Source organism: Psammomys obesus, unplaced genomic scaffold, assembly GCF_907164565.1.
Source record: "Psammomys obesus unplaced genomic scaffold, mPsaObe1.curated_primary_1811, whole genome shotgun sequence".
Taxonomy (NCBI): domain Eukaryota; kingdom Metazoa; phylum Chordata; class Mammalia; order Rodentia; family Muridae; genus Psammomys; species Psammomys obesus.
The window spans coordinates 7,023,403-7,037,411 of NW_026590809.1; the positions used below are offsets into that span (position 1 = coordinate 7,023,403).

Consider the following 14,009-nt stretch of genomic DNA (forward strand, 5'->3'; position numbering starts at 1 on the left):
AAAACCAGCCGCGGCGTCCAGCCGCCGCGGCCCCTGCGCTCCCATTGGCTCGTCCGAGCCCGCGGACAGCTATTGGGCCGCTCTGCGCCCGCGAGTCCCGCCGCCCAAGGCCGCTTTCCCAGGATGATTGGCTGGGACGGCCCGGTGACGTCACGCGCACCCTTTTCCGGCCTCCATTTTGTGAACGGGGCTTTTGGCGCGAAATTTCTGAGCGAGAAGGAAGCGGTGGCCCCCGGCGCGGGGCGAGCAACGCGAAGATGGCGGAGGGACCTGGGAGCTTGGTGCGCGTTTCTGAAGTCTTTAGGTCTCTGCGAGAAAACCGAACCTGGTCGTGCAGGCCTGTCAGCCCCGCTGACAGGGTAGAGTCTAGGCTGGAGGATCGCAAGTTCAAGGCTAGCCTGGGCGACTTGGGAGGCTTCTGTCCCAGGTAAAAGGTGGGACCGCAGAGATGGAGCAGTGGTCAAGAGCGCTTGCCGTACTTTCAGAGGACTCGGTTCCCAGCGCCTAAGCCAGGGGTTCACAACTCCCAGCAACTCCAAGCTTCAGGGCATCCAACGGCCTTTTCTGGCCTCTTTGGGACACATACATTATTATATGTAGATACAGATATGTGGAGACAGAAACCGATATTTACACACTTTTTTTTTTTTTTTTAAGTAAGAAAAAGTGAACTGGAGCAATGGCTCAGCGGTGTAAAGAGCTTACTGCTCTTCCAGAAGATCGGGATTCGGTTCCCGGCACCCACAGCGGGAATCCCAAGCCTGTGGCCTCTGCGGGCACTAGCACTTAACTAGATACACAGACACATAAATAAAAGGTAGAGTTATCACCTCTCTCCCATGCCCGCTGAGAATGGTAATTTGCTCTAGCACTGGGGCGGCTGAAGGAACCCTGCCTTAAAATTTTAAAAACTAATGTATGAGAAAAGTGACCCCTTTCTTAGCTTCTGGGAGAATGCCTGAGAGGTGTCCTCTTGCAAGCCCCAGCAGGGGGTGCCAGAGGGCTGTCCTCGGCAGCTTTAGGGACAGGTCGGTCCCCACACAACTCACCTGCCCCAAGCCAGATGGTACCAAAACCTAAGGCGCCAGAGAGGTTTTCTGTCACTATATTCCGATGATGGTGATGGTGATGGCTACCGATGTTTTTAATCCTTTGGCAGTGTTTAAAGTATTAGAAGTTTGCCAGGCAAGGTAGTGCACAGCTTTAATCCCAGCATTTGGGAGACAGAGGCAGGTAGATCTACAAAGCGAGTCCTGGACAGCCATGGCTACACAGAGAAATAATAATAATAATAATAAAAAAAAAAAAAAAAAACACAACCAAATTTTGAAATGGAAGTCTTGAAAACAAAAATGACAGATTTGGCACAGCAATGCTGGTTTTGTAATTCCTCCTTGGTTGAGTTCCTACCATCCACATGAACAAGTGGAAATCTGTTGTCTGCCACAGCCACTCAAACATGTATTTACAGAGACTATGAGCATTTTTGCAGTTTATTAAAAACCATCAAGTGAATCCAAGACTTGGTTTTCTCAACATTTTGTGGTCATTCCTGTGTGTCAAAACAAGTTTAACACATTCTATTTTAAATTGCTTTGCTTGCTTCTTCAAAAACCTGAGTCTGTTCTCAAGCATTGGCACCAAGGGCAGGGATGAAGTTCCACATTGTTGGCTAGGGCCTCTCTCTGGCGCAGACAGGACGCTCGACTTGCCGCACAGAAAAGAATTTTAGGGAAAGTCAGAGTAAAGGACTGGTCGAGAGACAGAGTGCTGGAGAGGTGGCTCAGCAATTAAGAGCACTGGCTGCTCTTGCAGAGAATCCCGGTTCAGTTCCCAGCGCTTGCATGGTGACTCACAGCCATCTGTAACTCCAGTTCCGGGGGATCTGATGCCTTCTTCTAGCATCTACAGGCACCAGGCATGCATGTAGTGAACATTCGTAGATGCAGGCAAAACACTCTTACACATAACTATAAAAATAAATCACCAGACGGTGGTGGTACACACCTTTAATCCCAGCACTCAGGAGGCAGAGGCAAGTGGATCTTTGTAAATTCAAGGTCAGCCTGGTCTACAAATCCAATCCAGGACAGTCGTGGCTGTTACATAGGGAGACCCTATCTAAACCACCTCCCAACCCCCAAAAATAAAAACGAATCTTTTATTTTTCAAAGATGTATTATTTATAGAGTATTCTGCCTGCATGTACATCTACACCCCAGAAGAGGGCATCAGATCTCATCATAGCTGTCTATGAGCCACCACGTGGTTGCTGGGAACCAAACCCAGGACCTTTGGAAGAACAGCCAGTGATCCCAACCTCTGAGCCATCTCTCCAGCCCAGAAAAGCAAATCTTAAAAGAAATGGACAAATTCATTTAAGGAGAGACAAATGAAGGTATAAGTCCTTCAGATCCGTTAAACAGGCAAGATAGGGGCTTTGGCGTTCACCTGCTTCTAGGAGAAAACCTACACTGAAGTGGGGGAGAGAGGACTGTGTTGGTCTACTCGCTTCCTTATCAAAAGGTTTTCTTAATATTACAAAAGGGGATTTATTACACTGGTGAAAGAGGGCTTTTATAAATGAGATTAGAAGGTGACTTATGAGGAAGGAATGTGGTTAAGACAAAAGTATGGTTCAAGGAAGCAGGTGAGATGGCTCCGAGAGTAAAGCACTGAGCTCACACACGGAGGAAGGGACGGGGAAAGGGCACAGATTCAGAAAGTTCTGGTGTTTTTAAACAGGGCCTTACTGTGTCACCTTGGCTGTTCTGGAGCTTCTATGCAGATAAGAATGACCTTGAATTCGTACAGATCTGTCTCTACCTCTGGGATTAAAGGCATTGGACACTTAAGCCTGGCTGGAATTTTTTTTTTTTTTATAAGACACCCAGAGGCCTGCCTGCTGCACATCTGGCATATCATAGGCACCATTAGAGCGTGCAAGTATGTGGTGGAGAGAAAGAGAATCCGAAAGGCTTGAGCGCTGAGACAAGACATGGAACCGGAGGCGCAAGGGTGGTGAGGATCAGCCTGATGTGAGTAGCCTGACCCACCACCTGAGGCCATGGTGAAGTCCCAGCCCGTGCTGCTGCTAAGGGCCAAGTCTGGGTCCATGTCCCTGCAGCAGGAGGGGTCTCAGTCAGTGTCCATGGCCCATGTTATCACAAAAGCCGTGTGCATGTCCCTGGTCTGGGCTTTCTCCTGGGACCATGCTGATATGCAAGGGCTGTGCAGACCTGGCCCTGCCCTGGGCAGCACAGTAGAGTTGCCCCCAGAGGAGTGAGACATGGCCCCGCTCCTCGCCGCCTGTAGCACTTGGGTGAGCGGACAGGTACAGTGCTGGAGAGCTGGCCCTGGTGGTCTGGTGCAGGAGAGTGGACCGCAGTGGCTTGAATATGGGAGAGCTGGTGGGCTGACCAACTCAGCTACCACCCAAGCTCAAATTCAGGCCTTTTGAGTTGGCCTACCCCAACATCTACCCAATCTCTCAACTGCTGGAGCACATGAAGGGCTGGTCCTGCAGATCCAAAGCTGCAGCATCTCCATGATGCAAGGCAACAGAAAGGAGTCCCAGTGAGGATCCAGTGTTGATAGTGTAGCAGAAGCCGGGGGCCTCGAACCAGACCAATGGCCCATTGCAGTGAACATTTGCAAGTGAGATGTGGACAAAAGGGTATACTGTGGGACACACTACAGCTTCCATGGTGAGATTTTTTTGTTTTCCTTGGGGGGGGGTGCAAGGGCAGAAGGTATATACAAAGGGACAGGAGATGAGTGGTATTGGGGTGCATAATGTGAAAGTCACAAGGAATCGATAAAAAGCTTAAATATATATTTATATAATATATATATGGGTCTATTTACAAACTCTTTTTTTTTTTTTTTTTTTCCAAGACAGGTTTCTCTGTGTAGCTCTGGCTGTTCTGGAACTCCATCTGTAGACCAGCACTCAGGATGCAGAGGCAGGTGGATCTTTGAGTGCTAGGATTAAAAGTGTACTACCACCACAGAACTCCATTTTTTAAAATCAAAATAGTTTTGTCATACATAGATCACATGAGAAGTTAAGGGGTCAGGGAGATGACTCATTCAGTAAAATGCTTACTGTGCAAACCTGAGGACCTGATTTGGTTCCTCTGTAACCACTTAAAAAAACTGGACACAGTTCTAGCACTGTAAACCCAGTGCTAGAGAGCTGGAGACAAGGAATCCATGGGGCTTATTGGCCAGCCAGTCTAAGCAGCTGATGAGTTCTAAATTCAGTGAAAGATCTTGTTCAAAAAAGAAAACAGGGCTGGGAATGTGGCTCAGTGGTAGAATGCTTTCCTAGCATGTGTGAGACCCTGGGTTCATGTTTCAATACCAAAAATAAAGTAATTACAAAATAAAGTGGGAGCAGGGTGATGGTAGTGCATGCCTGTTATCCCAGCACTTGGGAGGCAGAGACAGGTGGATCTCATGAGTTTGAGGCCAGCTTGGTCTACAGAATGAGTCCAGGACAGCCAAAGCTACACAGAGAAACCCTGTCTGGAAAAATAAAGTGGAAGCCAGATGTGGTGGTGCACACCTGTAATCCCAGGGAAGAAGAGGCAGATGGATCTCTGTGAGTTCAAGGCCAGCCTGGTCTACAAAGTGAGTCCAGGACCGCCAAGGCCACAGAGAGAAACCCTGTCTCAGAAAAAGAAAAAGAAAATAATCATGTAGAGAGTGACAGAGGAAGACAGCCACCATTGGCCTCCCACATCTGTGCGCACCACCCCACACATTCACGCTGTGTTCATACACAGAGGTTGAGACATCTCATGCTCTTGAGCATCATTTACTCCTCTTCAGCTCCTTGTGATATTTGTAGGTAGTAATAGTATAGTTGCTGTGGATGGACTCAATCTCCAGTCAGATGTGTTGAAACTTTTTTTAATGTTAAGATTTTTGTTTTATCTGTATAATAGGGTTTTGCCTGCATGCTTGTGCATCAGAAGGTATGAGTGTCCCTGGAAGGGATGGTTGTAAGCCACCATGTAGGTACTAGGAATTGAACTCTGGTAAGTGAGCCATAACTTCTCCCCCTGTGTTGAAACTCTTGGCTAGTCAGCAAAAGACATGAGCCAGATCCAGACAGGCAAGGGTGGCTGGGCTCCTACCTATCCCTGCTTCACCTCTGTCTATAAAGACTTGAATAACCACTAATATTTAGAATGGCTCAAGGCCATATCGCTAGCCAGAGAAAACTGAAGGTGACAAAATCATGGTCACTGCTCCAGTCAGCCTATGAGGATAGGACCTGTTACCTAGTCTCTGTAAGAGGACAGAATCCTAACTTTGGTTGATAATTACGTGCTGGCAGGCAGGCTGGTCTCAGGACACCTACATTGACAAGCACTTTATAATCTTCGCTTCTTAATTCTTTTCATCCCGTAGGATGATGCTAGTCCATCAACCTACCTTTCAGAGGCCCAGAGCAGGGTGGAGTTATGGCTTGGTAGAAGAACACCCAATTGGCATATACAGGGTCTTAGATTTGGTTTACAGCACCACATGCACTGGAAATTTGCTATTTATATTTGAGTGCTTTATTTGTGTTTATACCTGCATGCCAGAAGAGGGCATCAGATTCCAGTGTAAATGGTTGTGAGCCACAATGTGGTTGCTGGGAGTTGAACTCAGGACCTCTGGAAGAGCAGACAGTGCTCTTCACCACTGAGCCATCTCTCCAGCCCTATACGTTCACTATTGTGCAAATAGAAGTTGAGAGTATTTAGCTCAGTGGTAGAGCCCTGCCTAATGTGAACAGAGCCTTGGATTTGATTCCCAGCACTGACAAGAAAAGGGGTGGGATGTTCAGCTCATGCTGCATTATTTTCCCTATTGCTATATTCCTCTTAGTCTGTCCAGTTTTAATTAGTCTGGCTTTGTTCATCTCTTGACGATTGATAGAAAGTATGCAACTATTCTTTTGTGAAAATCAAATGATTTATATTTTTCCCCTTTCTTCCCTTTGTTTCTCCACCTTTCAGGTACTCATGTTTGAACTCAGGGCATTCCACATGCTGGGCAAGCCCTCTACCACTGAACTATATCCCCAGCCTTTTTGTTCATTTTATAAGTATAAATATTTTCCCTGCACATACGTCAGTGCGTTACATGTGTACATGGTACCCAAAGAGGGCAGAAGACAATAGATCCTCTGGAACTAGAGTTCATACCGTTGTAAGCCAACATGTGGGTACTGGGAATTAAACCAAAGTCTTCTGGAAGAGCGAGCGGGCAGTGCTTTAAGCACTGAGCCATCTCTTTAGCACCTCCCCCCAACTTTTCTTACCCTATCACAATAAATATTTTACAGATGAGGTAACTGGGCCCATGGTAGGAGAGCTATGCTTTGCATTCATCTATACTCCATAAAGAATGGCTTCTGGCCGGGTGGTGATGGCACACTGGGCAGACCTCTTAAGTTCTAGGCCAGCCTAGTCTATAGAACAAGTTCTAGGACAGCCAATACTACAACAGAGAAACCCTGTCTTGAAAAAACAAAACAACAACAAAAAATGGTTTCTAGACCCAGTTGAATGTATATCTGAATCCTTTAGGATGTCTTTCTTGGATGGTGACTCTGGGACCCCACCTTTTGGCACAAAGCTGAACTCTGTAGCTATACACTTCCATGGAGTTCTGGAGTTTCTGTACAGACTAGTTTTTTGACATCACTGAATTCCCTCTTAAGCTGTGGGAGGCAGATATATTGTTGATTTTTCCAATGAGCAAAATGAGATTAGAAGCATTGTGCCTAAGATTCCAGACTTGGTAATAGAGCCAGTATGAGGGTCAAAGATCTCCTGAGTCCCAGCCTCATACTGGTGGTCACTGTCGTTGTCCCCTGGTGTGTCTGTTCAGTGTTTGGTAGCTTTCATCCCCCAGGTCAGAGCTCATCAGACCTGGCTGGAATCTTTCCTGATACTGGGCAGGTTGGCTGTGAGGATTTACACAAGCGTGACAGATGACTCCAACAGTACAAGAATCAGAAGATACTGCCCTCCCTCTGCAGAAGAGAGCTAGGGGTGATGGAAGGCCTTGGGATTTAGCAGGCTTCTCAAGACACACAGGTGATGTCAGCATCACTGTATTAATGTCACAGGTGGTAAATCTGAGTCTCAGACGGGTTAAGTGACCAATTCCAAAGTAGAGTAGCAGATAGTTCAGCAGGTAAAGCTGGGCAGAAAGCCGGAGTTCAATCTCTAGAAGTGGAGCCTTGTAAAAGTGAAAAGAGAGAACTGTCTCCTCACACTGAGTGTTGTGGCTATGCATCCCAACACACATACAGTAAGTGAAAAGTTGGGAGGAAATGTGAACCCAGGCATTTGCCTCTAGTCCCTAAATATCATTATTCAGAGTGTCTCAACTTTACCCCAGAATCTGCACATTTCATCCCCAGTAAATGTTGAGTCTTGGGCTGAAGAAATAGGTCAGTCAGTAAAGACCTGAGGTGAAGCCCTTGTAGAACAGGCATGGAGGTGTGTGCTTGTCATCCTAGCACTGGGGAATCGGGACACAATGATCCCTAGAGCTTGCTGACCAAACATTCTAACCAAAAGGGCCAGTGAGAGACTCTTCCTCAAAAACAAAGTGGACTGAACAGGCGCAGTGGTACGCACTTAGGAGGCAGAGGTAGGAGGATCTCAGTGAGTTCAAGGCCAGCCTTGTCTACATAGAAAGTTCCAGGCTAGCCAGGGCTACGTAAGAGACCTTTGTCTCAACCCCTATCATCCTTTCCCCTCAAAAAAACAAGGTGGACTGGTGAGGCATGGTGCAAACGTGTCATCCCACCATGAAGGCAGTGAGTGCTAGGCCCACTGGTCTACAAAGCAGACTTCCCCGAAGCAGAGTTACATAGTGAGATCCTGTCTAAATAAAAGAAAAAGCCAAGGTAGACAGGGTAGACAGTTCCTAAAAAGATATCCAAGATTGAACTCTGGCCTACACACACACACACACACACACACACATGCGTAAGCATCTACATACACAAAACACCCACCCACACACCCACAGTAATAACATCTGCCCAACTGCTTAAAGCTACCATCACCTGCCCTCCTGCCAGGCCCTGAAGGGACAAGAGGGTAATGGACAGCGGAGACATGAAGATACTTCAGTGACTGTCAGATAATGCCATTTATTATTTCACACAGACGTTGGAGACCAAGGTTAAAACTAATAAAATAATGCTTCCCCACCCACCCATCATAAGACAGCCCAACTTTGTTAGAAAAAAAAAAAAAAACAATACAACAAAATACCACCATTCAGGTGGAACTGGGGAAAAACCAAGACAGAAACACAAGACGGAAAATCTGCACATTGATATCAAAGAGGCCATGACACGGGGGAAAGCGGTCATGGTCAGTCAACATGGATGCCGATAACTGAGGGCACTGGGTTCAGAACAGCTGCCACGACAGGCCAAAGCTTTTGGGCTCTGCTGCAGGAATTGGGGCTGCTGGTTTCAAAGTTCAGGCCACTGGGTGGATGTGCTTTTGGTGAGGGAAAAATGTAGAAGGCACCTTCCTGCATTCCTGAGAGAGGGCACAGGGATGGGGCTAGGAGCCCCAAAAGCTTCTTAGAGGCCCAAGAGAAGAGAGCCAGGCAAGATTCTTCTCCACAGAGAGAAGGCCACATTGGAGAGAGTTCACAGCCCATGGCGGCCAGCACATTTGCATTTACATGGCATAAATTCCCACTGCCACTGTTGCCACCAGGAAACTGAAAGTGAGGACCCATCGGAGGAGCGGTGACTGGGATGAGCTGGTGCTGATCTGGAGTTTCCCTCTGGGTGTCTCTGCTGGGGTAGTGTCTGAAAGAGAAAGACAAGGTCAACTCATGCTGCCTGGGGTATAAAGTGCACCAAGAGGAGACGCAGTGTCACATCTCTGGTAGAGTTCCTGTCCAAGGCCAGGGTTCTGCTTGAGCGCAGAGTCCTAGTAGCCACTGCTTGAACACCTTCAAAGCTAGGATCTCCTGAGCTCCCCCAAGCTGTTCATTCTTCCACACCCAGCCATGGCATGCCACAGCAAGGCAAAGGCCCCTAACCCAGCCAGGTAGCTAATTCCGTCAGGCCCACCAGAAATACTAGTAACAGGACTGGGGGGCTCCTACCCCAGTTGAAAGAGCCTTAGGCAAAAGGTGGGTTAGGGTGACATCGAGCAAAACAGGGTCACATGACCTGCCCTGCCTGCCCTCTCTTCCACCATACTCTGTTCCAGGGGTGGCAGGCTCTGGCACATTTTGTATCACTCTGGTCTTTGTGGAACTCTTTCTATCTCTGTAGCCACTATGCAGCAAGGCACAGCAGAGAGGGCTGGTGCCCAAGGTCCAGTAATTACATGACTCCAGTGTTGGAGAGTCTGAACTGGAAATAGGTTCCAAAATCCTTGCCTCATGTAGGCACCTGCTTGGGAGCTGTTAATGGATCTGAAAAGGTAAACACAACCCCAGCTATTTGTGAAAGACTACGGTAGGAGGATTGTTTCATCCCAGGATTCGAAGCCAGCCTGGCTAACTCAGCATGACTCCACCTCAAAAAGAAAAAGTTGGGAAAAGGGGTCTAAATAAAAGAATTTCTGTGCCAGTGACTTCTAAAGGATTTCTGTATACCTCAGCCAATGAGCTATACAGTTCTCCAATGTGGGGAAACTGAGATGGGAAAGTTATAGCTCACCACAGACACACACAACAGGCTAACCCTGGGCCCTTTTGTCTGTACTATATCTAATCTAAACATTCAGAAAAGAAGAGAGTAAAGGAATCAAAGCTGGGCCATGGTCCTGCCAAGAAGAGTCAGAAGCACCTTTACCTTGCACCAGGCTACCAGGCCGTTGGCGAAGCTGTTCATTCTGTGAGGGCCTCTCATCCTTGTTGTCCTGTGTCAGCAGGCCCTGCAGCTCCTCAAACAGCTAAAAGAAGACACACTGCCATGTTAATGAGACTCACTAGTGAGCCCAGCTGAAGGCAGAGCTTAAAGCAAGCTATAAAATATTGTGGAACTGACACAAGAAAACTATCACACCCAGGTGTCTCTCGCCTACCTTATGAGAGAGACAGAGCAGATTTAGTCGGCTCCCCTGCCTATGCTTCCCCAGTACTGTCTGTAACCCCTCCTGGTCCCCACCAGGAACAGCTGTCCTGAATCTGGAGTCGAAAATCTTTTTTGTATCCCAATGAGGACAGCCATTTTGCCTCCTCTGAGACAGCACATGACTGTGTGATGGCTACACAGCCTACAACCTGCAGTCTCTTCTGGACTATGCATGGGTAAACTCATCCTTGCTCAGAGGTGTGCCATGGAGTTCGTTAGCCTACTTCTGCAGGTGAGGGAACCACAGCTCCTGCTGTAGGGCTTGCTTGAGACTGACTAGAAGTTAGGATGGAGACCCTGTGTCTACTCTCTCTTTTTGTTGTTTTTTGAGATAGGGTTTCTTTGTGTAGCCTTGGCCCTCCTCAAACTTGCTGCATAGACCAGGCTGACCTGCGACTCACTGAACTCTTCCTGCCTCTGCCTCCTGAGTGCTGGGATTAAGGGCATGCTTCTAAACTCACTCCTTACACCATGTCCTCAGAAGGGCAACGGAGTGTCTAGATATTGTTGGATTCAAGAGACTTAAAAGGATCCTTCCCTAACAGGTGCTTGCCTGCTAGAAATTTTAAGGGATTCCAGGCTGAAAGTAGGGAGCCAGGAGGTCACAAATTGAAACCCTGTCCACCATAGCATACCCATCAACAAGAGGGACACTACTCCAGCTTTCAGGGCCCTCCTCAAAATCCATTTCCCTAGGGGCTATAGCGGTAGTTCAGAGGTTAAGAGCAGTAGTTGCTCTCCAGAGGAACCAGGTTGAAAGTTCCCAGTACCACATGGGAGTTCACAACTGCCTGAAACTCCAGCTCCAGGGGATTGAACACCACCAAATAGACATACACTCAGGCAAAACATCAATGCATGTAAAATAAAAATAAACAAAGCCACCTGAAGCATTTCAGCATCTGAAACCCAACCTGGCTATGCACAGGTGCACAAGTACCTCATGTAAAGCCACAGTACTGTCACAAGATGCCATCTCGATGATGGTCATGTGCATCCCACAACACAAGAGAACAATGACATCACGGAGCTTACCCTATACTAGCCCTCCCACAGGGACCTTACTGTACCAACTTGCTTGCCCCTCATACCTTGAAGATGGATTTTTATCCCTATTTGGCAGATACAGAAACTGAAGATCAGAGAGATGAAGAGATCTGACATGATCACCCAGCTAGTAAGCAGCAAGTTCTTGTACTTAACTGTGACTCCGGGACCCTCCCCCCAATAATAAGAGTGTGGCTTAGAAGAGCATGCTTACCTCAATGTTGAGTAGGAACGCAGTCTTAGCCTCTTCTGTCACCCTGTGCTTGACCTCAGGTGTCATTTCCAGAGTGTTCATACGTGCGCGGTAGAGCTGTTTGAACTTGGTGGGGCTGTCGATGTTAGGGAAGGTGAAGAAGGCCAGGCCCTCACCAGAGCTGGGCAAGTCCAAGGCCTTCTGTGCAATCTTCTTCAGGACCTGACCCCCTGAGAGGTCACCCAGATAGCGGGTGTACGTGTGGGCCACCAGCAGCTCAGGATGAGTGTGCCCCACCTCATGGAGGCACCTCACATAGTGCTGTGTGGCCGGCGTGAAAGGGATGACCTCCTGCCAGCGGGGGCCATACCAGAAGGCCATGTCCTGCTCCAGGGCAGCCGTTCGGTGCAGCTCCTCAGGGAAGTAGAGCGGTGCGTAGACTGGGTTATGCTTGTTGCGCTCTATCTCCTCTTCCAGGGCCGCGTAGATATGGTACAAGGAGGCCATCACCAGCTGAAAACCAGAGCCAATCCGTCAGGTCCCTAGAAGGCCCTACATAACTGCCTTCTGTCCCCATTACCCTCCGCTCCCCACCCTCAGTCACACTGTTCTCTACTGTGTGTCTGGTGTCTTCACAACTGTGCCAGGAAACAGCAAAATCAGAGTCTACTGTGTGTACTGGGTGTTTAAGAAAGCCCTGCTGTTGAAAACCTATTTCTCAGACAAGATGGCTCAGGTTAGATAAGGTGGCCAGTCTCAGTGTGAGGACAGGACTGCAGGGACAAGGCAAACTTGCCCTGGCAAGTTGAAATTGGGTCAGAAGATCTGGGTGTGGTGGAGCATGCATGTGGTCCAAATGCTCGGGAGGCTGATGCAGGAGTATTGAGTGTTACTGAACTATGTAGTGAGACCCTGTCTAATAATCCAACAGCTGGGATTGCACGTCAGTGGTAAAGAATCTATCCTTCTTGTGCAAGGCCCTGGGTTAACCAGGTTAAGAGTACGTGCTCTGAAATTTGGCTGTCTTTGTTTGATTTTGGTCTTTTCCACCTAAAGCTGATGGTGTGGCCTCTTAACCTCTCTATGCCTTCCCCTTATGTACTCAAGCTTGAGATTAGAGTACAAAGTGAGCAACGTAGAATAAGTGTTCGCTTAGTAAGCGTCTTGCTGCCTGGCTCCTCCGTCAGCCTCAAATAGAAAGCCAAGAACTTGTTGTGTGACCGACCCTCTCTTCTCTTCTGAGCTAGAGTGTCAAAGTTAGTGAGGTGACTTCCTTGGACGATTCCTGGATCCATTCTCTCCACTAAACTATTGGGTTAAGCTCTGGGTATAGCTGTTATGCCCTCCCCCATGCTCTATCCAACCTACATATCACATACCTTAAAGCCCTCCCTGGTCACTTGACCCTTCTGAAAGTTCCTCATGAACTCAGCATTCTCCGCCTGGATGTGCACCTCCCTCGTGGCCTCCTTCAAGGCCTCAGACAAATCCTGGGGCATGCTGTGGAGGAAGAAAAGAGAGTCAGTAGGACATGTCGGTGCATGGTTCTCCCCAAGCTAAGTCCAGCACACTGGGACCTCACCTTCCAAGATCAGACCTGCAGCTCTACCCTCCACTCTGGGCCAAGCCACGGGCTTAACCATGCCAACAGATGTCAGTCATTAAATACTATGGGAAACAGTCCCCAGAACCACAGGGAGAAATCCACCAATGGCCTGGCTAAGGGTAGATACTCTGATGAGCTTTTAGGCTCGATCTGGAGGCATTTCTTAAAAAGTTTCAGTTACAGATTTCACAGCTGGGTGTAGAAGTACACCCCTTTAATCCTAGCATTCAGGAGGCAGAGACAGGTAGATCTCTTAGTTTGAGGCCAACCTGGTCTATCTACATAGTAAATTTCAAGACAGCCAGGGCTATGTAGGAAGACCATCTCAAGGGAAGAAAAAAAAAAAAAACTTTTCACACACACATTACACTCAAACATGTCCACAGTAAGCAGTCTGAGTAATTCATCTTTAATCAAAGAAAAGTATTGCAGCAGGAGGACTTGAGAGTTCTAGGACAGCCTGGATGACTTAGTAAGACAGTCTTTAAATAAAAAAGGCTCATGCTGTACCTGAGTGGTAGAGTGAGTGCTTGCCAAGAATATATCAAGTCCAAAGTTCAATCATTAATGCTACAAGTTGGGGTGGGGAGGAGTCGAGGTGTAGGCAGGGTGAGAGGCCTCAGCCAGGAGGGCTCTTGCCACCATACCTGATAACCCTACCTTCCCTGGAACCCACCTACGGGGTGGACAGGGAGAAGTGACTCCCTGCAAGTCTTCTGACCTCTGCACATTAGGTGTGGCGCATATGTGGCCCTTCTATATACACAATAATAAAATGTAGTGAGACTTCAAAAAATAAAATAAAAGCAAGACCAGCATTATAAAAAGAAAAAAGAGAGCTGAGCAGGGTAGCACAGGCCTTTAATCTCAGCACTAAGACGGCAGAGACAGGCAGATCTCCGAGTTCGAGATCAGCCTGGTTTACAGAGTGAGTCCAGGAAAGCCACTGCTACACAGAGAAAACCTGTCTCGAAAAGAAAAGAGGAGAAGAGAAGAGAAGAGAAGAGAAGAGAAGAGAAGAGAAGAGAAGA

General features: G+C 47.9%; 1 protein-coding gene across 1 annotated transcript in view; it reads right to left on the reverse strand.

Annotated features, from left to right (window-relative positions):
- Positions 1 to 8,153: 8,153 nt before the first annotated feature.
- Hmox1 (heme oxygenase 1) overlaps positions 8,154 to 14,009 on the reverse strand; it is a 6,527-nt gene continuing 671 nt past the window's right edge. Inside the window, exons 2-5 of the mRNA XM_055609091.1 lie at positions 12,752 to 12,872; positions 11,394 to 11,885; positions 9,851 to 9,950; positions 8,154 to 8,851 (exon numbers count right to left, since the gene is read on the reverse strand). Coding sequence (XP_055465066.1) covers positions 8,718 to 8,851; positions 9,851 to 9,950; positions 11,394 to 11,885; positions 12,752 to 12,872 — 847 coding nt within the window. The 3' untranslated portion in view covers positions 8,154 to 8,717. The remainder of the gene's footprint in view (positions 8,852 to 9,850; positions 9,951 to 11,393; positions 11,886 to 12,751; positions 12,873 to 14,009) is intronic.